Source organism: Bos indicus x Bos taurus, chromosome 16, assembly GCF_003369695.1.
Source record: "Bos indicus x Bos taurus breed Angus x Brahman F1 hybrid chromosome 16, Bos_hybrid_MaternalHap_v2.0, whole genome shotgun sequence".
Taxonomy (NCBI): domain Eukaryota; kingdom Metazoa; phylum Chordata; class Mammalia; order Artiodactyla; family Bovidae; genus Bos; species Bos indicus x Bos taurus.
The window spans coordinates 79,811,273-79,838,309 of record NC_040091.1 but is presented as its reverse complement, the minus strand read 5'-3'; the positions used below and the strand labels follow the sequence as shown (position 1 = coordinate 79,838,309).

The 27,037-nt window shown below is 50.1% G+C and overlaps 1 protein-coding gene across 3 annotated transcripts in view; it reads left to right on the top strand.

The window, feature by feature from the left end:
• The first annotated feature begins 363 nt into the window (after window positions 1-363).
• Window positions 364-27,037, top strand: part of IPO9 (importin 9) — a 39,517-nt gene continuing 12,843 nt past the window's right edge. The window contains exons 1-15 of one of the 3 annotated variants that reach the window (XM_027565894.1): window positions 364-548; window positions 4,911-5,020; window positions 10,320-10,381; window positions 10,602-10,688; window positions 11,384-11,585; window positions 14,141-14,229; window positions 14,827-14,913; window positions 15,339-15,458; window positions 15,567-15,667; window positions 15,854-15,912; window positions 16,459-16,610; window positions 17,260-17,358; window positions 18,397-18,503; window positions 18,844-18,983; window positions 21,174-21,333. In XM_027565894.1, the coding sequence (XP_027421695.1) occupies window positions 11,525-11,585; window positions 14,141-14,229; window positions 14,827-14,913; window positions 15,339-15,458; window positions 15,567-15,667; window positions 15,854-15,912; window positions 16,459-16,610; window positions 17,260-17,358; window positions 18,397-18,503; window positions 18,844-18,983; window positions 21,174-21,333 (1,175 nt within the window). In that variant the 5' untranslated portion in view covers window positions 364-548; window positions 4,911-5,020; window positions 10,320-10,381; window positions 10,602-10,688; window positions 11,384-11,524. Of the gene's footprint in view, window positions 549-4,910; window positions 7,450-10,319; window positions 10,382-10,601; window positions 10,689-11,383; window positions 11,586-14,140; window positions 14,230-14,826; window positions 14,914-15,338; window positions 15,459-15,566; window positions 15,668-15,853; window positions 15,913-16,458; window positions 16,611-17,259; window positions 17,359-18,396; window positions 18,504-18,843; window positions 18,984-21,173; window positions 21,334-27,037 lie in introns of all 3 variants that reach the window. The other 2 variants (XM_027565895.1, XM_027565892.1) reach the window with 2 other exon arrangements.

The window sequence follows — 27,037 nt, the reverse complement described above, 5'->3', positions numbered from 1 at the left end:
AAAAGAGGTTGGTTTGAAGTAGGCGCTAATCCGGATCCTCTCCCTAAAGCCGTGTCCGCAGATCCTCATCCCGCCCTCTTCTGACGTGGTGTCTTACACCTGAGGAATCCGTGCCTGTGGAAGTCAGGGCTGCGTTCCAGCGGACGCTGCGCACTGGCAGCTGGCCGCCCCTCTTCCGCCACCGGGTCCGGTTCCTGTGGAGACAGTGCAGTTCTCGTCCCCGCGGCAGGTGGCGCTGTCTCCGGAGGCTCGGGCCGCGGCCCCGCCCCCGCGCTTCCGCCGGCCAGCACGCAGGCGCGGCTTTGCGGATTGGCCGCGCGCGGGAGCCGTCCGGCGGCGGCGGCGGCGGCGGGTCGGGCCGCGGGGCGGGCGCGCGGCGCGGGGCAAGATGGCGGCGGCGGCGGCTGGCGCGGCCTCGGGACTACCGGGGCCGGTGGCCCAGGGGCTGAAGGAGGCGCTGGTGGACACGCTCACCGGGATTCTGTCCCCGGTGCAGGAGGTGCGGGCGGCCGCTGAGGAGCAGATTAAGGTGCTGGAGGTGACGGAGGGTGAGTGAGGCGGGCCGCCGTGAGGGCGGCGGGTCTGGGCCGCGCTGGCCGCTGCCCGAGCCCCGGCCGGAGACTGGGCCCGGGGAGGCCTGGCCTGGAGGGCCGGACTGGGCGGCGACGCGGAGGGCTCCGGGCAGCCCGGGGCTCGGGGCTGGGGGCTGGGGGCGCGCTCCCGGCCGCCGCGGCCCGCCGGGGGCCTGGCGGGGCCTCCGCACGCGTCCCCGGGAGTCGGTCTCTGTGCGGGCGCCTCCCCGCCCCGCCGCGTCCCCGCCGGTCTTCCGATCGGCCGGCGCTGTTCGGAGGGGCCGGCCGTCCTTTGTCTTTGTGTCTTTGTCCGCCTCCTTCTACTGGGAGCTCGGGAGTGATGGAGAACGAGACAAGCCTTTGGTCTGAGGTGGTCCGCCAGCTCCTGCCGAGCGGGCCTTTCTGCAGGCCCCGGGGCAGCCACGCTCCGACGAGCGTTGGATCCTGAAACCCGAGGAGGGGAATCCGCTCGAGCTTTCTGTCGGGAACACGGCTGGCCTGTCGGGGCTTCGTGGGCAAAACTCCAAACCTGCGGACTCCCGGACCTCAGCAGGACGGCCCCACAACCTCTCAGATTGGCCATGGGAGTTGGCCCTCCTATGGACTGAGGGTTTTGTGTTTGTTTTTTTTTTAATAATTTAACACAGAGCTCCCATAAATTTAATTTTGTATTCTCCCACAGCATGAGAAAGCTCTTGAAAACCTAAGTTATGAGATCTGGGATTTTGGGGGTTGAGGACCATTTTGAAGGCCCAGTTTTAACTGTCATTGTTTTGTGAATGTCAGACCCTGTAAGAGGAGCAACCACTGGGCAGGAGAAAGCTCTTTGAGAGCCGTGTGCAGACTGATCTGCGGGAGTCATCTCTGCCTACTAGGTGAAATTCCTTTACTCACACAAATGCCTCTGCCTCCCTTGGGTATGAAGGCGAAAGAAGCAGAGGAACTTTGTCACATTTAGGTTACTACTTGAGTGATGTTGCAGATGTGGTGCCCTCCCTGGGTGGCACCAGGGTGCCCGATGCCCCTCGGGAAGGCGAGCCTGGCTCCTGTTAGAGCTGTCCCACGGCAGCTGGGCTCTGGGCCCCTCCGCCACAGCCAGCAAGACGGTCCCATCTAGGCAGAGTCAGCCATCATCTTGAGATCTTCTTGCAGTTCTGCTCTCTTACTTCATCTTTTTGGATCCCAAAGTGAAAAATTAAACAGAAGGGCAGAATTTCTGCATTTGATCGCTGCCACTGATGGGAATAGATTGACACACACCCCCCGCATAACTTAGGGAACGTGCTTGGAGGTGTGAAGAGACTTCGTGCTGCTGGCGGCCCGGTAGGAAGGCGTGGACGCAGCTGTGGGATGTAGTGTGCCAGGCTATGTCGAGTCTGTGGAATTGAATGCAGTACTTTGGACCCTTTGGAGGTTATTTAGGTTTTCAAATATTCTAATTCTTGTTAAGTAAAAACTATAGAGAAATCCCTTTCAGTAACCTGTTTCTGAGGGAGGGTGGCGATCCCGCCCTCAGAAGCAGTGCCTTGCTTCTCTCTCTTCCTCTCCTGGTGTTTGACATGCTGTGTTTTGCCCTTGGGTGCAGAGTACCTTCTGTCTCATATTCTCATTCTCACGCGTTTCCTTTCCATGGTTGCTTTCTTCTTTAATGAAAACAGAGCACATGGCTTCCCAGCCAGGCTTCAGCCAGCTGTCTGGCCTAGTGAAGTGGGCAGGGCCTTGCTCCCAGCATTAGAACACCCTGCAGGCCAAGGTGAGCAGCTGTTCTTGCAAATGAATGAATCTTTTCCACTCCTTTGGAGTTGCTTCCTGCTCTAGTTTTATACTAGTAGGAGAAACCTTGCTCTCTGGTCCTAGGAAATACACTTCCTTAAAACTTGGGCGTTAATGGGAAATCTGGGAGTTGCTGTCTATTATTATTTGTGGTCTTTTGATCCTTTTTTGGTTCCATGAGGCCCAAGGTTGGATGACAGCCAGACATGGTTGTTTCTAGACCCCTTGAATAGCCATACTGTCTTTCAGTTCAGTTCAGTGACTCAGTCGTGTCTGACTCTTTGCGACCCCCGGACTGCAGCACGCCAGGCCTCCCTGTCCCTCAGCAACTCCTGGAGTCCACCGAAACCCATTGAGTTGATGATGCCATCCAACCATCTCATCCTCTGTCGTCCCCTTCTCCTCCTGCCCTCAATCTTTCCCAGCATCAGGGCCTTTTCCAATGAGTCAGCTCTTCACATCAGGTGGCCAAAGGATTGGAGTTTCAGCTTCAACATCAGTCCTTCCAATGAACACCCAGTTTCAGCTTCAATATCAGTCCTTCCAATGAACACTGATCTCCTTTAGGATGGACTGGTTGGATCGCCTTGCTGTCCAAGGGACTCTCAAGAGTCTTCCCCAACACCACAGTTCAAAAGCATCAATTCTTCTGCGCTCAGCTTTCTTTATAGTCCAACTCTCACATCCATACATGACTACTGGAAAAACCATAGCCTTGACTAGACGGACCTTTGTTGACAAAGTAATGTCTGTGCTTTTTAATGTGCTGTCTAGGTTGGTCATAACTTTCCTTCCAAGGAGTAAGTGTCTTTTAATTTCATGGCTGCAATCACCTTCTGCAGTGATTTTGGAGCCCAGAAAAATAAAGTCAGCCACTGTTGCCACGGATTCCCCATCTATCTGCCGTGAAGTGGCAGGACACTGTCTTTATGAGCCACTTATTCCTGCCTCACGTGGGAGCTGGTCCCGGCATCTGCTCTCTTTGACAAACAGTCTGCTACCTTCCTTGGCTGCCGAGTGATGACCCTGAGTCTTGGAGATTAAGTGGAAGAATCTCTCATTTAATTTGGGGGGGAAGACACAGGTCAGTTGTAAAGTCCATGTTAAGTAGACAGATAAGAGGTCGTCATGCTCTGAGCAGAGTCTGGTATAGAAGAAATTTTAAGAAGCAGTTATCGTGGAAAATTGAGGTGCTGGAACCCAAGGTACATCTGGGTCATTCAGCCAGCAAGCAGGTATTTTCCAGGAAATAACTCATCGCTCACCAGTTCCCAGATTTTCCAGTATGGGAGTCTGTTCTCTTAAGCCAAAAAAGTGTATGTGTTTGAGAGATCCACCTGACTCGTGTAGTGAGTTAGCTTTGAAAGGATGAGGACGGGCTGTTTACATCAGCCTGGTGTGCTGGAGTGATTGTCTTGCTTCCCTGGTCACTGGGCACCTGAGGGAACCCAGCAAGCCTTCTCGACTCGTGCAGCCTGTAAACAGGGCTGACGGGCGGAGGACATAGAGCCACCCTCTTCAGACGGCACTGCCAGCCTGAGACGCTTAGCACTTCAGAGTCTGGAGGGTCCCGGGCTGCACAGTACAATTCCAGCAGATGATTGGTGCCCTTTGTCTCGTTAGGAAGGTTGCGATTTTGTGTTTTATCAACAGTGTTTGTAGGAATTTAGTTCTGCCTCCGTAAAGTAGGAATTAGTCTTTTTGATCTGTTCAAGTGTTCTTCTAATTCCATTTTATTTAATAGGTGGGATCATATCACGCATCTTATAAACATGGTAATTTAAAAGAAGGAAAGTTCATGAACTATTGAAGGTCACTTACATCAAAGTCTGGTGTTCTCTACTCAGCTTTTTGAACTCTGTGTGTGTGTGTGCGCACGCACAGCTTACACCACGATCGTAACTTTGAAGAGTGTCAGCTCTTCATTTTTGGTGTGTTTATGCTCGGCCTGTTTTTATGTCTCAGAACACAGTTGTTTCCTTCTTTTCTTCTCTGTCTCCTCTCCTCTGAGAGCAGCATCACCTGAGTGCTGGAATGTGTTGCTTTCATTCGTAAGCTTTAATTCTCCAGGCCAGCATAGTACCGACTTTCCTTTTGACACTTACTCATTTTGCTGTGTCAGGTCGGTTACAGCACTCAGGTCCTCGCGTTGTTGTTGGGGACCTTTGGCTGCAGCGCGCGCTTAGTGGCTGCGTGGCGTGTGGGGTCTTAGTTCCCTGACGGGGGCTGAGCGCACGCCCCCTGCACTGCGGGGCAGATGGTAAACTTGCTATATGACGTGAGAGCCTAGGTGGTTTTCTTCTTTTAGGTATTTCTTCTTGTTAGAAATGAAGACATTTGGCCTTGACTTAGTTTTTTATGTCTTGCTGCCAGCAGATAGGTCACAGAAAACACATTTTTTCCTTTCCTCCCACCACTGCTGTGTTGAGCTGGGGAGGGGGATTCTCTCGCGCGCTTTTCCTGGCATCTCCTGTTGCCCAGACATCTGTGTTACTCCGTCTCCGGCGCCTGCGGGCTGAGGTCTGCTTCCTGGTTCTCACGAGCGCTTTTCTGGCTCTCTTGCAGTGTAGCGTAAGCACTGTCAGCTGCGAAGGGAGCCCCTCCAGGATCCAGATGCACTCCTGGGCGCGTGGCGGGCACTGAGCCCCGCGGAAGGCGGCCGCGCTCGGAAAAAGGCCAGTGGTGGAGTTTTCTTTTTCCTTTCAGCTGTGGTTTTGTGACAGTCCTGTGAGAAAGGGGGCTTTCCCAGAGACTCCCTCCTTCCCAGACAAGCTGGTCCCCAGTTCTTGGAACAGGAGCTCTCCTGACCGTCCAGCTCAAGTCTGCAGTCGGCCCTTGAGACCAGGAGCTTGTATTCCCAGCTTATCCTCTCTCCTCCATGCTGGCCTTGGAGCTCCCTTCTAAGCCGAGTTGTAGACGATCCTGTTTTTGCCTAGTGGGGTGAAGTGAAAGAAAGGGGAGCAGGGAAAACCAGAGAGGGCAACAGAGACTGAAAGGCCAGAGGGTGGTTTGCAGAGAGCGAGAGGTTTCCTCCAAAGGAGGTTTGAGGCACCTTGTGGGGTCGGGTTAAGGGTGAATCCAGCCCCTCTTGGAGTTGGTGTGAACCCAGGCTCACAGGCCTGTCCTTCCTCGTCTTGGGAAAGGGAACCAGAGACATGCAATTTCTTAAGGAAAATGGCTTTAGAAAGCTGACTTCTTAGAGCCCGCTTGAGAATGTCCCTCTTCGGCTTAAGTTCATAGATTGAATCTTACTTTAATCTGTATTTGTCTTTTTCAAGCAAGACGAAGTAAGAGAGCTATGCCTGTCTGTGTCTCTTGTATTTTCCTTGCCTTAATCATCCCAGAGTAAGTTATTCGGGTGTTCTCATGCTTTTTGAAGAAATTACGTTAATTTCAGCAAAACTGAAAATCCCCCAACACACAGCAAAATAAAAATACTTTTTTTTAATGGATATCCTTAGTTACAGTGCATCAAAAACTACTATATTATCTCTGTTAAGTGAATATCTGTAAATAGGAGTTTTTCCTACTTCACAGAAGTCATCAGCAGATAAGGCAATGGTATTGATAAGTAAGTCAGAGAGCTTGCAGGTTTTTTCGTGGCATTTCATCCTGTGTGTTAGTTTTATAGAGTAAGAGTTCTCCATCTGCACAGCACCAATGTCATACCTTGTCACACTTATGGTTTTTTAAGTAGATTAAGATTAACTGAAAATAAAATTAAATCTTATAGTATGAAACTCCTATTGTGACAGATTGCCTATATTTCTAATGGGTGTATAGGGTCCATGGTCCATGGGATTTTCCTGGCAAGAATACTGGAGTGGGCTGCTGTTTCCTTCTCCATGGGATCTTCCCAACCCAGGGATCAAACCCGGGTCTCCTGCATTGCAGACAGACGCTTTACTGTCTGAGCCACTAGGGAAGCCTGTAGTCTAGAATAAATTAGGTTAAATAAAATTGCTATCTTCCTTCTTATATCCCCCTTTAACCTAATGCATATGAGCTCTTTGTCTTTGAATTTTTGGGGTTTCCAAAGCAAAGTTGATCATGACACTGTCCTTGAAACTCTGGGAGCCTGTGGTGAAGAAAATCTATTCTGTTTATCCATTCTACTTTAAAGATTTGTCCTTAGGTGATACTCTTTGAAGATTTTTATTTCCATTAAGGCTTTTGAGCAGAGAGTCATCTTTTTGAACTTTCACGCCTCTTCTTTCTTCTGTGGAGGAAATAAACTTGCAGACAAAATCCTCTGTGGAACCAGGTTGAAGGTACAAATCCCCTGGCTGACGTAGGTTTTGGGGCCCCCACATGGATCTTAACCTTCTCGTGGTCTCTTGCTCTCACCATCTTGTACTGCAATCTCAGCGATGTGTGAAACACGGTGATTGGTGGAAATTGGGGTGTGATCTTTGATAGGTTCCAGGACAAGATGAATTTAAAGATTATGTTTGAGTAAATAGCTCCCAATTACTGTGACCCTCACCAGACTACCACCTCCTCATGGCCTTGGATGGAAAGCGTGTGTTCACACAAAGCTCTTCTTTAAAAAGAGTGGGCTTGGCAGTTCTAGGGTTGGTGAGAAAGGGCCCCTGTGTAGTTCGCCTGGTCTTTCTGCAGTAATGACTTTTCTGACGGGTGCAGGGTGGGCTGGTGGGAAAGGCCTGGTTCCTTCTCCCTTCTGTGAGCCTCAGTGTGAGCGCTCCACCTCTATCTGTGCTTGCGTTGGGAGGTAATTATTCAGATCGGCTTAAGCTTTATAGTCTCCACTCAAGTTTCAAGTCCTTTCAAAAATGCCCCATTTTATACCTCAGTATCTTTCTTTTTCACACCTTGTGGTTAAAGATTTTGTTGATCTTGATCTTGTTTGTCCCTGTTGTGGTGATCCAGACCTTGTACTTTTGGTGGGGACATTAATACCCGCATCAGAGTGGTCCGTGCAACCATTGTTGAAATGATGCCTTAAAAGAAAACAGTGTGTGTCCCAGGTAACTTGCGAGTGTGTTACAGACGTTCTGAAGGGCCTCACACAGGCTCACCAGGATCGGCGGACAGGGTTCAGGGGAGAGAATCCCGAGCTTCTTGGCCGACTTGGAGCCGTCAGGTTAGTGCCCGTTTACACACCGAGGATCTGAGGTCAGAGGGCGTGTGGGGTCCCTGACAGGCGCCTTTCCCCTCTCCCCCTTCTGTGGGTGTCACACGTGCACTTCAGGGGTTTTTCTCCCACTCAGCTTGAGCTTTGGTCAGTATCCAAGCAGTCTGACTCATCTATGTTAGTCCATTGGGAAAGTTGACTCCCATATCTTTGGGTTGTAGGGACCTATTGTTTATTCTAGTAAAAATGCGTTTTATGAAACTTAACAGAGACTGAACTAGCCAGATTAACCCTAAGAATTAGAATGGACTTCAGTGTCTTTAGAGGTAGTTCTGCAGATTTTAACTGTTTGCTTGTGATTTAATAACTTAGTAACTGCTATAGAAAGAATGTGGCAACTTTTTTAGTCTTGCAAGAACTCTCCTTTCCTGAGTGAGACTTAAGTGCCATAGGATTGTATCAGTAATTGTAGCTTAAAATAAGAATGTAATAAGAATGAGTAAGAATCCAGTAAGGTAGCATAAATTAAAGATACAAAAAAGTTAAAACACAGAATCAGTGTCCTTCACATACACAAACAGTAAAAGGCTAGAGGATATAGTGATTTGGTTTTTTTTTTTAAGGAGTTTACAATAGCGACAAAAAGAATAAGTGCCCAGGAGTGAGATGAACAGGAACTATGCGGAAAACTCCTGGGGCAGCGCTAGCCATCCTGAAAGGGTTAAAAGCGGGCATGGACGAATAGGACGGTGAGCTATCCTTCGATAGGACAGCTCTGAGTGAGACGGGTTGATTCTGAAGGTCACCAAAAAGTAAGCGTGGAAGGAGTAGCTCCCAAAACACCGAAAGCAGCAAACGGAAGAGGGGTTAGTTCTAGCAGACGCTGAAACCTCACCTGCAGCCTCTACAGTCGAAACAGGCAGCGGGGCACTGGCGCACAGACAGGCAGGTAGGACTGCGGAGTAAGGCAGCGAGTCTAGAAATAGACGCGAGCACCTGCGAGCTTAGTGTTGGCAAAGGTGGCGTCTCAAAACACGGCGGTAAGGACGGACCTTCAGTGAAGGAGCTGGGACAGCTGCGTGGGGAGCGGTTGCAATTAGATCCATTCCCACACCATACAAAAAGTAAGCGGCAAAGGGATTCAGAACCTAAATGTTTAAAAAGAAACCATAAAAATTGTAGAAAGACGTATGGGAAAACTTTTCTTTATCTTTGGCATAAAGAAAGGCTTTCTAACTATGGCCCAAAATCCAAAGGCAGCAAAAGATTGATAAATTTGACGACCTTAAAATTTTAATTTGACAAAAGTTAGGACCAGCAAGACTAAAATACAGCTGTGCCTAGCATATTCAAACTGGAGAAAACCAAGAGAAAGAGACAATCTTAAAAGGAGTCAGAGGAAAAGAGTTCCTTATTTGTGGAGGAACAAGAGTTAACAGTTACACTGGACGGCTCTTCAGGAGCCATACAAGCAGGAGAGGAGTGGAGTGAAGTATTTAACGTGATCGTAGAAAATACATCACCCACCTAGAATTCTCTATCCGCTAAGTTAACCTTTAAAGCTGAAGAATTAAGACTTTCTCAGACAAGGAGACTCCTCTGGTGGTCCATGGGTTAACACTCTGTGCTCCCAGGACAGGGGGCCTGTGTTCAGTCCCTGGTTGGGGAGCTAAGATCCCACCTGTTCTTGAGCCGTTTTGAGTTAATTTCTGTGTATGGTGTGAGCTGAGGCTCAGGTTAGCCCTCCGCACGCGGCTGTCCCAGTTGTCGCAGCGCCCGTCGTCGAGCAGACCGCTCTTTACGCGTTGGCAGTATGTCCTGCTGGTCTGTGTGCCTGGCTCTGCCAGCACCACACTGTTGATTGCTGTCGATTTGTAGCAAGTTCTGAAAGTGGGGAGTGGATCCTCCAGTTCAGGTGGTCTTTGTCAAGATTGTTTTGGCTATTTGGGATCCCTTGAGATTCCATATGAAATTTAGGATGGGTTTTTCTGTCTCTACAGGACAGTCATTGGAATTTTGACAGGGATTGCATTGAAGGATCTAAATTTTAACTTGGGAGTGAGCGTGGCAGCCTCCCCATATGCTTATGTGTGCGCACGCGCGTGTGTGTGCTGGGTCTCCGTGGCCGCATGGTCTTCCTGGTTGTGGTACATGCTGCCTCCCCGTATGTGCTTGTGTGTGTGTGTGTGTGTGTGTGTGTGTGTGTGTGCATGCACGCGCGTGCTGGGTCTCTGTGGCTGCACGGCCTTTCCTGGTTGTGGTGCTCGAGCTTCTCGTTGCAGTGGCGTCTCTCAGGGAGCACGGGCTTCACTGCCCCATGGCACGTGGGGTCTTCTAGACCAGGGATCCAGACCATGTCCCCTGTGTGGAGAGGAGGGTTCTTACCCACAGTACCACCAGGGAAGCCCCCAGTGTGCATTTTGAAATTACCACTTATATTACTTATTAGAAACTGTTGGCTTGTAACGGTTGTGTTTTTAGGATTAAGCCTGTTAAGACCATATTTTCTTAGACTTAATCATCTCTTACCTGATGGCGTAGATCTGGGCAACTCCTGAAGTCTCAGCTTTTAAGTTTTCTTTGGGGTTAGGTAGCACCAGTTTTCGATTAGACACTGCGTTTATTGCCACCTTGAAGGGCAAGACAGGGCGCAGTGACGGGGGAAGTGAGAGGTGCTGGGACTGCCCACGGCAAGCAGCCCACGCTGCAGGCTCCCCGCTCGTCTTTCTTAGGGAAGTTGGTCTGAGCGGTCACCAGCACCTTTGGAGACGCCGAATCAGACTCTGAGATCTTTCTTGTTGGCATCAGGGTTAGAGCTCAGTGAACCGCCATGGCTTTCCTGGGTGTTCTTAGACTCACAGTGGAATTTTCTCTTCCAGAATTCGGTGTCCACCTGGCAGAGTTGACCGTCGATCCCCAGGGGGCACTGGCGATCCGTCAGGTAAGTCAAGACTGACTGGCCCCGTTTATAAATAAGTTCTCTCTACTTGGTGGTAAAACTTTTTTATGGGAAAGTGAAAGGGTAAGGCCAATTTATGAATAACTTAGAGTTTTGCACCAGATTTGGACAGGCTTCAGATGGGTGTGTCAGGCCCTGTGTATAGGTGTATGTGTGAAGAAAGGCTTTCCTTGCTTTCCCACCTGGCTTGTTTCCTTCACAGCTGGCATCAGTCATCCTGAAACAGTATGTGGAGACTCACTGGTGTGCCCAGTCGGAGAAGTTCAGGCCTCCTGAGACCACGGAAAGGGTGAGGAGAGGCACTTGACTTGTCTTGCTGTGGAGGTTTGAGGGGCCATCGTAGGAGGCTGGGGCTGTCACGAGGCCGGGCAGAAGGGGATGGAGTGATTGGCGGCTGCCATTCTGGGCAACATGCTGCAGATGAGAGAGCTCGAGTGCCAGGCGGACCTTGTTCACATTCCAGCCTGCCTTTTACTAGCTACAAAACGTTCTTAAAGTATAACTTTTGAGGTTCAGTTTCCTAAATATCTAATAAAATTCCAGCTTCAGGGAATTGTTTGCGGGTTGCATGAGGTAGCGCTCCTCCCTGGTCCAGTGCTGTGCAGCCGTCCTGGGGCCCTATGACATTTCAGGGGCTGAGGCCCTTTGGAACTTGCCACAGTGGGAGTGTTCCGTGCCTGTGCCGTCTGGGACAGCTGCTCTCCGTGCGTGGTGCCAAGCGCTTCAGATGGGGCTCAGGCGGCTGACAAGCTCAGTTTTTAACTTCATTTAGTTTTCATCACTTTAAATGGCCGCATGTGCCTGGTGGTTCCTGTCGTGGACAGTGTGAGTGTGGAGCCGGGGGTGACTCGGGGTGCAGTGTGTGTGGGGCTCTGCACAGGTGTGCAGTGTCCCCCCCACGCTGCTTTTCCAGCACATGAACTGGGCAGCGACCTGCTGCTCTCTCACCCCGGTCAGACGGAGGCGGGCTTCTCTCCTCTCCAGGCAAAGATAGTCATCCGGGAACTGTTGCCCAACGGCCTGAGGGAGTCCATAAGCAAGGTGCGCTCCAGCGTGGCCTACGCGGTGTCGGCCATCGCACACTGGGACTGGCCCGAGGCCTGGCCGCAGCTCTTCAACCTGCTCATGGAGATGCTGGTGAGCGGAGATGTGAACGCCGTCCACGGTGCCATGCGGGTGCTGACAGGTACGGGCTCCGCAGCCTGGCCTCGGACCTTGGACCCCATGCGCCCCCCACTCCTCCCGGCTCTCACTTCCATGCTGCCCTCCCACGTCAGGGACCCTCCCCCTCAGGAGAGGGTCACGCGTGGCGGTCCGGCGTGCAGACTGCAGTTCACAGTCTGGCTGTACCTTGACCCGACCTGCTCATCTCTTGAACCTGAGTTTTCCTGGTGTGTAAAGTTCAGGTGAGGGTACAGTTCACCTGGCAAGGGCTTCTGGTGGCTTTGGTGAGCTCGTCTCGGTGAGGTGTCCTATGCCAGGACAACAGGTTTGCAAGAGATTGTAGCTGTTGTGATTGTCATCATCATTACACAGTATTTTCTACGTAGTTCAATGCAAAGATAAGAGTAGTCAAGTTTTTCTGGGAATGTGGAAAGAAGATAAAAACAGTCACACGATGTAATCAGGACCTTCACTTGACCAGCTTAGGGAATGTGTAGTCTTTGGTGTGAGCCGTTGAGAGAAATGCTTGAGCTTTTGGTCCTGAGAGGTTTGGTGAGGCGCTCTTCTAAGCATGGTGCTCTGTCAGTCCCTCAAAGGCCTGATCTCAGCGCCCTCAGCCCCCACACGGCCGGAAGCCCCGCCTCTGCAGATCCTGCCCTGCTTCCTCCCGCCGCCTCTGCTTTGCTTTCAGGGAGTCCTTGTCTGGACCTTAGCCGCTGGATGTTGACGTGTCAGAAAGCACGGTCCCCTCTCCTTTACAGGTTTTCGTATCTTTTCTTCTCCGTGATCTGCCGTCTCTCCTGACAGGTATTCTTACCTAGTTAGGAACGGCGTTTCTACAGGTCTTGCTTTATTAAACTTGGCATCGGGGCCCAATTTTACAAGTTCATCTAGTACTGAGTTTGAGCAAGCTCCAGGAGGTGGTGAAGGACAGGGAAGCCTGGAATGATACAGTCCATGGGGTTGCAAAGATCCGGACACGACTGAGCAGCTGAGCCACAGCAGCAGTCTGACACTGACGGTTGTGCCAGATCTGCGTCCAAAGGCAGCCCCTCCTCGAGTTGCGTTTCATGCCCCTCCTCCCACGCCCCTGTCTCGTCGCACCGCCCAGCTGGGTACACTTGTGTGATCACCTGTGACACGTGCTCATGGCACACGCAGCCACCCAGCTGAGAAAATCACACGCTCTCTGCTCGGACTCTGGCTTCCCTGCTCATGGCTCTGCTTCTCCGTGTGGCTTACTTCTCAGGTGGCCTCTCGTACCCTTCTGTGGAGTGAGCTTTCTAGGATTCTTTACTCACAGCCTCTTGATGCCAAAATATCAATTAACAGATCTGTTTTCTGCTAAGGAAAGGAAGCCTACTCCTTCCCTGTCTGCCAACAAAGTTCAGCTGCTCTTTGTAAAACCTGGAAGAAAAGGTAGTTGTCCGTGTCCCCAGAGTTGTCTCACTGCAGAGCCCTCGCTGTGTGTGACTGGGGGAGTCTGCTCAGTGAGATGACTTTGCACTAGGCCGCAGGGAAGGAGCTGGCAGGGTATGCCGCTGTGCTGGAGGCAGCGGATGTGGGTGGAGAGCGCCACCTCACACCAGGGAGCTGCTCCATGAGGTTGGATCGCGCTCTGGGGGCCGCTGAGGCGCACGTGTAGGGCGCAGGGTGCCATGGGTGGGCAGGAGGCCGGGAGGAGAAGGGGCTCATCGGGGCTGTTCAAGGCCCTGCTCCTGTCTGCCTGGTTTAGCAAAGCTTCCCATTAAACTCACCGTTCATCCATGAGAACCAAGGCTGATTGTGGGAAGGCAGCGCAGGCCCAGCTGTCACGGCTGAGTCCGCTGACACACAGGCCTTGGTTCCCTCTTCGTCTCAAAGCGCTTTGGAGACGCAGCTGCTGGCGTCCTGCACTTTTCTCTGACTTGATGAGTGCCCTCAGAAAACTTATTTTGGACTTAACTACATGAAGGGCTGTAAAGTGAAGAATGAGCATTAGAGTACAAAATGCTGTTGGTCAAGCAGCAGACAAGTGAGCGGACGAGGGCTCGGGTCCTGTGTTCCACTTTCAGTGATGCGTTTCAGAGCTCAGCTTGCTGCCTCGGCGCCTCATGAGGTTTTGGACGCAAACGGAAAGTCTGGCTCGATGGCCAGACTGACGGGGTAGCGACCCCTTGCTCTTCCTCTGAGCAGCAGCCTGACCCTGGTCGGCGCCGTCGTCCCCATGTGCAGGCTGGAGCGGGGCCCTGGTGTCTCCCAGGCTGTCTCACCTGTGTCACGGCGGCTTCAGGGGGGCAGGTGCTGAAGGCGGAACCCAGCGAGGCGGCCCCGGGTGCGCCTGGGTGCCGGCACCGGGCGCAGGCCAGGCTGAGCCCAGGTTCTCCAGTGGCCGCGCGCTCCACAGTCTGGTGTGCGCTCCTTTTCCCCTGCGGGGCTCCTTTCCCTTCTAACAAATGCTTCACGCTGCTTCCCCGCCCCAGGGTAGGGCTCCTGGCCAGCATCTTCCCTGCATGCTCCCTAGAGCAGTCCAGCAGTTGTCACACGAATGTCTTTATAAAGCAGTGTTATTTTTACTGCCTCCTTTCTTCTCTGTAGAATTCACTCGAGAAGTCACCGACACGCAGATGCCGCTGGTTGCACCCGTCATCCTCCCAGAGATGTACAAGATCTTCACCATGGCCGAGGTAGGGTCTTCGCATTGCCGAGAGCGGCCCTGGCTCTCGGGAGCCTGTTGTGTCTGCTGCTGATCCCATACCTGAAGACAAGAGCTGACCGAGGGCTGCGTCGGACGAGCCTCGGCCCCTTCCCTTGCGACTGGGAGGCCAGGCCTCTGGGGAGAGCAGAGGGGCTGCTGGAGCTCCAAGCTGCCACCGAGAGGCTGCTCAGGCCCCTCTGGGGCCACCCACCCTCCTGCCCCCTCAGCCGCGTGTCGGGGACAGTCTCCCGCACTGCTCACCACGGGCCTTACTGCGTGTGTTGGGTTGATGACTGCCCACTGGGGGATGTTTCAGCCTCGCTGCTCCTCCCCATCCCTAGCCAGGGGCTGTATTTTGAAAGCACTACACTGTGTTGGGATTCCGAGGTGTACCCAGCTTCGTGTTTTCAGTCAGATTAGCCCACAGGGGCCTCTATACACGGCTGATTCTAGTAAGTTCTCACATTGTGTTGCCTTTTATTCTGTGGATTAAATAAATCTGTGCCCAGGTCAGGGTTGAGTGGTCACAGTTGAATCACACATGCACGCACGTTAGCCTCACAGCCCCGCTGTGACTCGCTCCCAGGTGTATGGGATCCGAACCCGCTCCCGAGCCGTGGAGATCTTCACCACCTGTGCCCACATGATCTGCAACATGGAGGAGCTGGAGAAGGTGAGCGCGCCTCTGCCGTGGCCGCTGGCGGGCGTGTTGGGCGCAGCAGCCATGCTTTTGATGCAGTGAGCATCCATGTGCGTCTGGGTCTCCTTTCATTTGAGTCTGTCTTTTCCTGGTATCTTGTCCTGCATCCTTTTCGCACTAGCTGGCACCCAGGGCTTTATTGCGCTTTCATTGCCTCCTGTGTGGGACCAGCCTAGCTAAGAAATAACAGTCCCTGGAATCAGGAGTGGTTTGAGGAGCTCCTGGTGAGGAGCCGCCAGTGTTGAATAAGGACACGGCAGACCCTGGGGACACCTCCAGTGACCGTGTGGCCACACCCTTCTGACGAGGGCCTGAGCCTGGAGGGTCTGGAGGTGCCATGTGCCTGGATGCCATAGATTCGGGCTGAGTCCAGGACTGATCGTAATTTCTGCCTTCAGGGTGCAGCCAAAGTCCTGATTTTTCCCGTGGTGCAGCAGTTCACAGAGGCCTTTGTCCAGGCCCTGCAGATCCCAGACGGTCCCACGTCAGACAGTGGGTTCAAGATGGAGGTCCTGAAGGTGAGTGCTTGCTGTTGGGGGTGCTGGGAGTCTGCAGGGTGGTCTGACACCAGTAATTTTTCTCCCGTTTCACTTGTAACTCTCGGGTTTTTTCCTGTAACTCCTCAGGCAGTGACAGCCCTGGTGAAAAACTTCCCAAAGCACATGGTGTCCTCCATGCAGCAGATTCTGCCCATTGTTTGGAACACCCTGACTGAAAGTGCAGCCTTATATCCTTTCTGGGAGAGGGCAGGGACCTGCCACCCCTGTAGTTGGGGGTCTAGAGCCTCGGGCCTCACATTCACGTGGTTCCACTTTCTTAAAGTATCTACTCGTAGTGTCGGAGTGTGTCATGTCCCCTTGTAGAATGTGTGCAAAGCAGACTGCAAATTCTGTTTCTTTACTCTTCATCATACTTATGTGAGGACAGAAGTCAATTACACAGAGGAAGTAGAGGATCCTGTGGACTCCGACGGTATGTAGCGCGTTTGGTCGTATACCTCGTAGTGGAGAAGGGAGCCAGGACAAAGGCAGGAAATTAGAGGCTTTGCTCTCTTGAGAATGTTCTCATTGAGTTTCCTGTCAGTGGATTAGATGTGGGGAAACAAAAATTGAAAATCTGTAATCTGTTCCTCGTCAGCATTTGCATAAGTCTTACGAAATCATGGAATTTCTCAGTGGAAAATATATTCAGTGTTTCAGATTCTTTTTTCTTTCTTTTGGTTCCACTGCGTGAATTCCAGGATCTTAATTCCCCAACGAGGGATTGAACCCAGGCCCTCAGCAGTGAAAGCCCAAAGTCCTAACCACTGGGCCACCAGGGAATTCCCTGGTTTTTGTGCTGGAAAAACCGAAGAGTGCCTAGTACCCGAAATTCCCTTCTTTGATCCCCTGGGCCTCTTCCATTCCCACGAGTGCTTTAACTGACCCCTGCTCACAGAGGTGGTGTAGTTCCTTCACAGCATCTGTGCTTCTTTCTGTCTTCTTGCCACTAAGAGCTTCTCTCACGTACTTCCTGTAGGTGAAGTCCTGGGCTTTGAAAACCTCGTCTTTAGCATTTTTGAGTTTGTCCACGCTCTCCTGGAAAATAGCAAATTCAAAAGCACTGTCAAGAAGGCCTTGCCTGAGTTGATTTACTACATCATCCTCTACATGCAGATCACTGAGGAGCAGGTACCTGCGTGGTGGAGTCAGTGAGCGGCGTGCAAGTGCAGCTTCAGTGTGGGGTCTGGGTCAGGCATCTGTTAATTTCTAAAAACTGATACCTGAAGAGCAACGTGACCGGAAGTGCTAGGAAAGCTGTGATTTCATTCACATCATTTTGCCAAGGCCCTGGGTGCTGGGGTTTATCGGCTTCTGTGGTAGGTAGTTGGACTTGTAGAATACTCCCACTTCGGTATCTGTAGGGGACCCCTAACCAAGGGTGTGATAGCAAGAAGAGCCTGGCCTTTCTCTGTAGATAGTGAGACACAGCGTTCAGATCCTTAGCCTAGTCAGAGAGTCATTAGACCAGAAGAGAGCATTAAAAATATGGTAATGCCACTGTGTCCTAGGAATTGACATGATTTTCACATTGGATTTCCATCAGACCCACTAGACTCAGCAAATTGGCCTGTTGGGGTCACAGCCGACTGGCAGTAGGAGGGGCCAGCAGTCAGCCACCTTCCACAGCGGCCGTAGCTGCATGGTTTGGTAAAGGGTTTGCTTCTTTGCATCGGAAAGAGTAGCGTTCTGTTCAAGATAAAAACAGAAGGTTGGAATCTTCCCGTGTGTGTGGACTAGAAGAGGGAGCCTCACAGAGCTGACCGCATCGTTCTTTCAGATCAAAGTGTGGACCGCCAACCCCCAGCAGTTTGTGGAAGACGAGGACGACGATACCTTCTCCTACACCGTCAGGATCGCGGCCCAGGACCTGCTGCTGGTGAGAGGGCTGCCCCGACACCCGCTCACCGGGGTCCCGACGGCGTCGGCTTCTCCTTTTTGTTCTAGACCTCCCTCGAGCCTTTGCTCAGCACTGGTTTTGGACAGCTTTACCTCAGACTGGGGTGGGTAACAGAGCAGCTCAGGTGGTAAAGACTCTGCCTGCAGCCCCGCAGGAGGCCCGGGTTCAATCCCTGGGTCAGGAAGATCCCCTGAGAAGGGAATGGCAACCCACTCCAGTCTTCTTGCCTGGAGAATTCCATGAACGGAGGAGCCTGGTGGGCCACAGTCCATGGGGTCGCAAAGAGTCAGAGGTGACTGAGAACTAACACAGAGCATCTCAAGTGAAGTGTGAGACGCAGGAATTCTAAAGTCCTTGGTCTGGTTCTGATTTACATGCCAATATTGATGAAAGAATTGTGCGGGGCGTGTTGTTCTAATGGGAGAGGGTGTTTGAATCAGGAACTCTTCGGTTTAGTTCAGTCTTCAGCAAGGGTCTGTGTGTAGCACAGACTAGAGGCTGGCAGATTTGAAAAGCTTCGATTGCTGCGAGGTGAACGTCCCGGTGGCTGCCCGTCTCCTGTGGCTCTGACCGGAGCACAGAGCTATCTCTAGCCTGAGGTCTGTGGAGAAGCTGCTGCCTGTCTGGTGATACACTTATTCCCGTTTCGTTGTTGGTGGGCAGTCTGTTGTCCTTTGGTGTTTCTAAGGCACCTCAGGAGGGCCACGGCATGTCACTTAGTAGATTAGCTCTGCTTTTCCAAGTTGACCTCCCAGAGATAAATACCTGGTCCATTGCTGTCCACAGCTGTGTCTCTCATTGACCCCTGATGCTCTGCAGAATGTAGCCATCCATTCTGTAAGCTTTAGAGAGCTCAGCCTCTGCAGAGAGACGGGTGTTGCTTTAACTTAGAGACCTTCATACAGCTCGGGGTTGCATTATGAGTGTATCTGATCACGTTAGCCACATGCACAGCAATGCAGTTTATGCTTTTAATTTGCACAGAAATATTCGTTGGCACCTCTCCTCTCATCCTAGGCTGTGGCCTCTGATTTCCAGAATGAGAGCGCGGCTGCATTGGCCGCCGCGGCCGCTCGGCACTTACAGGAGGCTGAGCAGACCAAGAGCAGCGGCGCTGAGCACTGGTGAGAGGGGGCGGCGGGCCACGTCGTGGGGCCACCCTCTGGGCGGTGGGTGAGGGCAGGCATCCTGGCTCTGAATCACCTGTTCTAGAGCAGTTTTTCCTTAAAATAGTTGGTTCGATGCTTTTATTCCTTTTTAAAAAGCCTGGAAAGGAAGGGCTTTTGCTTTGTTTTTAGTTAGAAAAACCTGTTACTGTTAAATTATACTGTTTTCAGATATAGGCTTAGATTGGAAGAGTAGCTCAGTGCCCTTCAGGGTCAGGCTTGCTGAAGTGCCTTTCCCTCGAGTGCTTGTGTCTCTGGCGGGGGGTTTGTGTGACTGGCCATGGGGTCCCTTTGGCAGGTGGAAGGTCCACGAGGCCTGCATGCTGGCCCTGGGCTCGGTGAAGTCCATCGTCACTGACAGCGTGAAGAGCGGCAGGATCCCCTTCGACATGCACGGCTTCCTGACGGGCGTCGTCCTTGCAGACCTCAACCTCTCAGGTGTGTTTCAGCACAGCAGGATTCTGGGGGTCTCAGCTCTGTTGTTCACTTAGGTAAACCTTGGGGTGGAATTCTTCCTGCAGCCTGGAGCTGGGGCTCCTTTGACTCTGCACTGCCCGGGGACCTTGACTCAGATTTCAGCAGCTCTGAGTCTGGGGCGGCCTCACTGCTCATTCCTTACCACTCTCCCACATCTGCCCCCCGGGTTCACGCCCACTGCCCGGGGTGGTGTTTGGCGTCTGAACAGGACGCAAGTGTGGCTGCTGTGCAGGGAGCACTCTGGCAGGAGTTGTAAATGCAGAGCCCCCTGTACCCTCAGGCAGTCTGTGTCAGGCTCATCCTCTCTGTTTGCTTCCCATCAGTTTTCTCAAACTATCTGTTCTCTCTAAAACCGTTCTAACTAGATAATTAAAGTGTTCTGCTCTCACGTCCGTGATCACTGCTAGCCTTAAAAGGAATAGCCTCGACTGCATGGAGCCCATTCCTCGGGGCACAGGGCTGTGGCCGCGGGACAGCGGCCTCCTGAGAGCCAGACCCCAGCTCAGTCTCTGCTTCCTCTCTGAGCCTAAGTCGTGGGGCCCTCATTGCTCCTGCCATGCCAGTGCACTGTCCTGTGTCCTTGTCCTGAGTTAGCCCTTTGGGTAGCTTAAGCCATTGGAGAATCTTCTCCGCTGTCTCTGTTGAGGTCATTAGGTCCTCTCTCATTCTGAGTCACGGGTCATAGAACTAAGCAGTTGAGCGTCGTGATCTCAGACCCACTGAGGAGACTCCTTTTTGTTCTGCAGTTACCATGTGTGCAGTCTGTTGAGCTTGGTGAATGTTTCTGTCTCTTCTGCTGAAATGTACGTGTGCGAGTGGAAGCCTTGTCACACACCCTCCATCCCGCAGCGCCTGGCCCCTGACGCACACAGTGTGATTACATGTTGATGACAGTGCTGGAGTTTCTCACACCCACCAGCATATTTTTTCCAGAATTTGCCATAGCAAAGCTTTTCTATACGAGCCATTCTCAAACTCTTTGGTCTCGGGACCCCTTTACACCTTTAAAAATTATCAATAACCCCAAGGAGATTTTTTTGTCACATGTGACATTATTTGACATACTAGAAATTAAAACTGAGAAGCTTTCAGAACATAAGAATTGCAAGCATACATCCCATTAGCTGTTAGAGCCCTGGTGACACGTCATGTAACCTTTGGAAAACCACTGTGTACTCCACAGGGAGTGAGACTGAAACAGTTGAGCGTTGTCTTAGTTTTGCTACGAAAATGTTTCACTTTTGTAACTTCCAGGACCGTATTTTGAGAATTGTTACTCTCCATTATGTAATTTATTATGTAATTATCTGGCACAGTTTGGTAGGTTCTGTTGAATAGGTCCCATCAACTAATGTTTATTGTACAGGTAACAAGGTTAAGCCCTGTGACAGCTAAATAAGTATAGTCTCTATTCTCAAACATCTTAATAATAGGCAGGGCATAGTAATCCTTATCCTGGTGGCTGGAATATCAGTGTATATATATTTGAATATATATATATATATAGTTCATGTTAGAAAGCTGATGACGTGAGATTAAAGTGGCTCAGAGACAATTAGGATTACTTCAGCCCAAGAGATCGGTTAGATAATGCAAGGAGAGGTGAGTGTGTTGGCTTAAAAGCCAAGCACAGAAATGGCAACATAAGATGACAGCTAGGGTGGGCTGCATGCCTGAGTCTGGAGGCACAGAGAGGAATTGGAGGTGATGCCAGAGGCACTGATCCAAGGGACTTTATTTGGTAAGCTGTGGAATTTATTGACATTTTAAATAAGAGAATGACAGAGATGTAATTTGTAATATTCCAGTTGGTCCAAGAGTAGGGAAAACCTGGCCATGGAGAAGCTTCCAGAGAGCTGGTTAGCAGTGCATGAGGAATGGCGAGAGCTGGGGTGGGGTTAGGGCTGGGATGTCTTTTTAGTCTAGGAATGTTCAGAATGTACCTTGGGAATCTGGGAGACTGCTCTAGGTTCTGTGCCATAGGTCACACATTTGCTTGTCTTTTCCAGTCCTCCTTTTCCTGTTGATTAGCTGTGTGTGTGTGAGGCAGTGCCTCCCTGTTGCGGCATGCCGAGGCGTGGGGGTTGGGAGGAGGGGCGAGGAGCTGGAGTGTGCCGTGCCCTGCCCCTGACTGCTCTCTCTCCTCCCCAGTGTCTCCTTTCCTCCTAGGCCGGGCCCTCTGGGCTGCCAGTCGCTTTACAGTTGCTATGTCCCCTGAATTGATCCAGCAGTTTCTTCAGGCAACGGTTAGTGGTCTTCATGAGACACAACCCCCATCAGTTCGAATCTCCGCAGTGAGAGCCATCTGGGGGTGAGTACGCCACCTTAGAGCAAGCAGACCTGTCTTAAGAGAAAGTTGCTCAGGGTAGAAGTCCCAAACAGCAGTTACCTGTTCACCGTGTCGCTCGGAAATTTCTGACGAAGATCTCCTGCAGAATGAATGTTGGCAGGACAGGGCTTCTGTGAGTCCCAGATGTGTCCTGTTTTTACTCCTCTTTCCTTTTCAAATCAGTCCAGTTCTGGGACCATCTGGACTGCTCCCTCCCCCACAGAGGGGCCGAACCTGGGCTCTGAGAGAGACCTGACTTGCCTGGGGCTGCACGGTAGTGGAGCATAGCATAGAAGCGGGCTGAGAGCCCAGCCCGCCTGCTTGACTGATGGTATCTGTGCTAGAAACCAAACTTGGGATCATATGGCCTGGAAACTGCGTGTTTCCCCAGTTTTGCGCCTTTCTCACAGCTCATGGCTCAGGTCATATGGCCTGGAAACTGCGTGTTTCCCCAGTTTTGCACCTTTCTCACAGCTCATGGCTCAGGTCATATGGCCTGGAAACTGCGTGTTTCCCCAGTTTTGCGCCTTTCTCACAGCTCATGGCTCAGGTGGTCCTTTATTTGCGCTCCTCCTCAGACCAGAGAGGCATTGGCGTTTGCAGGGGTGTTTTCAAGTCCAAATCTGAGAGCCTCAGTTGAGTCCTAAGAATTGCTTGAAACCCTAAAAACACAATTTCTCTTCCACCCACCTGCACTGCCTCCTGACCTTCTGAAGCAGATTGAGACGCTGGGCATCACTGTGTGTCCTCAGAGGGCACTAGGGTGCAGGCTGTCAGAGGAGCCTGAACAAGGGGCCCTCGCCCTATCCCTCCTGCACCCACAGTTTGGCATCTGTCCAAGTCAGAGCCGCCTGAGGACAAGAGAGCTGTTTGGAGAAGATAGGCTCACATCCTGTCTGCTGATTTGCCAACCACAGTCCTGGCTATGGTTCCATTTGACTTGGTTCTGTCATCATCACCGTACACCAAGCAGCCAGGGGGAATCTCACCAACCTGTGTTTCAGGTTATAGCAGCACAGGCTGTCCCAGCTCTGGATCGAGGAGTGGTCCAGGAACTCCTGGAGAACACTGACTGACCCAGCTACCCACAGATGGGGGAGCCTTTGTTGAAGTCCACAGCCCAATGGATGCTCCAGCCCGGCACCAGGGTGAGAAATTCAGGACCGGGCACTTGTAAGAGGCTGGTCACTACAGCCTGAAGGAGCTGACTGCTACCTCTGATGTGAAGACTGCAATGAAAGACATGAAGGAACCTGAAAAACCAAGAAAGCATGGCATCAGAAAAGAAACACAGTCGCTCTCCAGTAACCAGCCCCAAAGATGTGGAGATCTGTGATTCATCTGATAAAGAATTCAAAATATCATTTTAAGCAGTTCAATTAACTGCAGGAAAGCACAAAAACACAACTTCATGAAATCAGAAAAACAACTCACAGACAAAATGAGAAATTCAACCAAGAGAGAGAAATCATAAGAAAATAACAAATGAATTCTGGAGCTGAAGGATACCATAGAAAGCATCAGTAGCAGAATGAATCAGGTAGAAGAGGTCTGTGAAATAGAAGATGGGGCCTTCCAGTCAGAGGATGACAGAGCATAAAGAATGAAAACCAAGGAGGAAATGTGAACCCAGTGGTGCCTTTAGGAGAAATAGTAGATGCATGATTGGAGCCCCAGAAGAAAGGGAAGAGGCCTTTTTAAAGAAATAATGCATGAGAACTTCCCAAATCTGAGAGGAGACTTGCACCTCCTAGTCATAAAGCTAATATACTTCACCCCAAAATTTCAGTCCAAGGTGATCTTCAAGACACAGTATAATGCTGCTACTGCTGCTAAGTTGTTTCAGTCTTGTCCGACTCTGTGCGACCCCATAGACGGCAGCCCACCAGGCTCCCCCGTCCCTGGGATTCTCCAGGCAAGAACACTGGAGTGGGTTGCCATTTCCTTCTCCAATGCATGAAAGGGAAAAGTGAAAGTGAAGTTGCTCAGTCGTGTTCTACTCTTCCCGACCCCATGGACTGCAGCCTACCAGGCTCCTCCACCCATGGGATTTTCCTGGAGTGGGTTGCCATTGCCTTCTCTGGTTATCCAGTAAATGATCCATTCGTTTCAAATAAACGCCATTTGAATCAAATGGTATAATAAAACTATCTAAAATCAAAGACAGAATTTTCAAAGCATTAAGAAGCAAAAACCTTTTGCTCATACAAGGAAGCTCCCGTAAGGCCAGCAACAGATTTCTCAGCAGAAACTTTGCAGGCCAAGAGACAGTGGAATAATACATTCTAGGTGCTGAATGAAAAAGCTGCCAACCAAGAACACTTTACCTAGCAAAGCTGTCCTTCGGAAGTGAAGACTACATGAAGACTTTCCAAGACAGACAAAGCCGAAGGAGTTCTTCACTGCTAGACCTGCCTTACAAGAAACACTGGAAATTCTTCAAGCTGAAATGAAAAGATGCATATTACTAATGTGAAAATATACAATGTATTGCTACAGGTAAGTATATTATTGATTCAGAATACTCTTAATACTGTGATATGATGGTGTTAACCACCTGATTCTAAAGGGTAAAATATGAAAGTATTACAAATAACCAGCTAAATGAACCCAGGTCTCCCGCATTGTAGGCAGACGCTTTACTGTCTGACCCACCAGGAAAGTCCTCATTATAATGAATACACAGTATAAAAGAGGTTAAATTGTGATATCAGAGACATTAACGGATGGGAGTAAAGGAGTAGAGTTTCTTTATGTCTGTACAATGCTTTATGGTGACCACAAAGCAAAGTCTGTGATAGACACACAAACAGTAAAGAGAAAAGAAGGAAAGCATTTCTCTTTGGAAGATCACCATTCACAGAGGAGGACAGCCAGAGGGGCAATGGGGAATGGGACCACAGGAGAGCCAGCAAACAGTTAGTAAAATGGCAGCTAGTAAACTGGGCTCACTTACAAAAGTTATCTTAAATATAAATGGACTAAATTCTCCAATTAAAAGTCAAATTAGCTGAATGGATTAGAAGAAAGAACCAGTTGAGGCTACAGGTCTTAAGACACACAGGCTGAAAGTAGAGGAGAAAAGATGCTCCACGTGACGTGGAAACCAGAAGAGAGTGAGAATCTGTGCTTTTATCAGCAAGTGGGCTTTAATTCAGAAGCTGTAACACGAAACCGCCCATTATACTATAAGGGGGCTGATTCATCAGGAAACTAGGACGGTCACAAATGCGTGTGCGTCTGCCATCAGAGCACCTAAGTACACCCAGCAGATAGTCATATCTGAAAGGAGAGACAGACAGCAGTACAATAACAGCAGATTTATACTCCATCCCCTTTACAGGGGGTGTTTGTCCAAACAGAAAATCAGTAATGGAACATTGGACCTAAACTACACTTTCCCCCAGATGGACCCAGCAGACCTACTGAGCAGTTCATCCAGCAGCAGCTGAGCGCACCTCCTTCCCAGGCTTGCATGGGGTGTGCTCCAGGACAGGCTGTGACGCCAACGTTGGTAAATCTAAGGTGAAAATCATATCGAGTGTCTTTTCCAGTCACATGTGGAGGAAACTTTTGAAATTAGTTATAGTAGGAAAGCTAAAAAAGTCAAAGATACATGGAAATCAAACAGTACTTTTCTGAACAACCCGTGGGTCAAAGGAAAAATTAAAAGAGAAATCTAAACATGTCTTGAAACACATGACAATGGAAATACAACATACCAAAACTTACAGGGTACAGAAAAAGGGGTTCTAACAAAGGAACACTTACATTAAAGCAAAAAAAGAAAAAACAATCTCAAACAACCTCACTTCCTTCCTCAGGAGCTCAAAAGAGAACAGATGAAGCCCAGAGGCAGCAGGAGGAAGGCAAGAGCAGCGACAGATGAGTGGGGGCCAGAGAGACGTTAGAAGAGTTTGATGAGAGTAAGAGTTGGTATTTTGAAAAACTAAACACAGTTGACAAGCTATAGCTAGACTAAAACGAAGAGAGAGAGCCCTCATACGAACGAAGCAGGAGCCTTCACAACTGCCACCACAGAGAGACAGAGGCTCGCGAGAGACCACGGAGAGCAAGTGTGTGCCAACAGACTGCTTAACCTAGAAGAAATGCATAAATTCTTAGAAACATACAGCCTAGCAAACCTGAACAAGAAGAATTTGAAAATCTGAACAGACCAGTAGCTGATGAGGAGCGTGAGTCAGTAACGAGAAAGCTGCCACGGGAAAAGCCCAGGACCAGATGGCTCCACTGGTGAGCTCTACCAAATGTTCAAAGAGAAGTAAATGCCAGCCCTTCTCAGACTCCTTCCAAATGCTGAAGAGAAGGGAACATTTGCATACTCCTTTTTCTCGGCCAGCATTACCCTGATAACAAGGACACTACAGGAAAAGAAACGACAGGCCAGTGTGCCGGACGAGTGTGGCCCTCAGCACAGCGCCAGCAAACTCAGCCCAGTGGCACCATGAAGGGCAGCACACCGCCATCAAGCGGGGCTGACCCCTGGGATGCAAAGGGCTCAGCATGCGTAAACTAACTAATAAATGCAATACCCACTTAACAGAATGAAAAATTAAAAGATGTGAATATCTCAATAGATGCAGAAAAAGCACTTGACAAAATTCAGTACCCTTTCATGACAAAAGCTTTCAACAAAGCACGTAGAAGGAACACATCTCAACACAATAAAGGCCATATATGACCGCCGCCCCCCCCCCCCCCCCCCCCGCCCCCAGCTAATATGTTCAGCAGTGAACGGCTGAAAGCTTTTCCTCTTAAGATCAAGAGCAAGGTAAGGGTACCCACTGTGACCACTCCTTCTCAACATAGTACTGAATTCCTGAGCAGAGCAGTTAGAAAAGAATAATGAGCTATCAGAAAGAGAAATTTAAAAAATAGTTGCATCAAAAACAATAAAGTATCTAAGAATAAACATAAGTCACCAAGATGAAAGATCTATACACATAAAGCTATAAGACATCAAGGAAAGAAACTGAAGACACAAACTAATAGATATTTCATGTTCGTAGATGGAAATAATGAACACTATTTAAATGTCCAAACTACCGAAAGCAATCTACAGATTCAGTGTAGTCCCGCTCAAAATTCCAATGACATTTTTTACATAAATAGAACAAACAATTCCAGAATTTGTATGGTATCACAGTTCTTGATTTTAAACTGTATTACAAAGTGATAGTAATCAAAATAGGATGGTATTGGCATTAAAAACAGACACAAAGATCATGGAGCAGAATAGAGAGCCCAGCTGTACACCTGCACTTCTGAGGCCAATTACTTTATGACAGAGGAGCCAAGAACACACACGGGGGGAGGACAGGCTCTGCAGTAAATGGTATTTGAAAATCTGGACTCTTATCTTACACACTGCTTATTTAACTTATATGCAGAGTACATCATGCGAAATGCCAGGCTGGATGAATCACAAACTGGAATCAAGACTGCTGAGAGAAATATCAGTAACCTCAGATATGCAGATGATACCGCCCTAATGGCAGAAAGTGAAGAGGAACTAAAGAGCCTCTTGATGAAGGTGAAAGAGGAGAGTGAAAAAGCTGGCTTAAAACTCAGCATTCAAAAAGCGTACTTAAAGTCATGGCATCCAGTCCCATTACTTCATGGCAAGTAGATGGGGGGGAAATGGAAACAGTGATTTTCTTGGGCT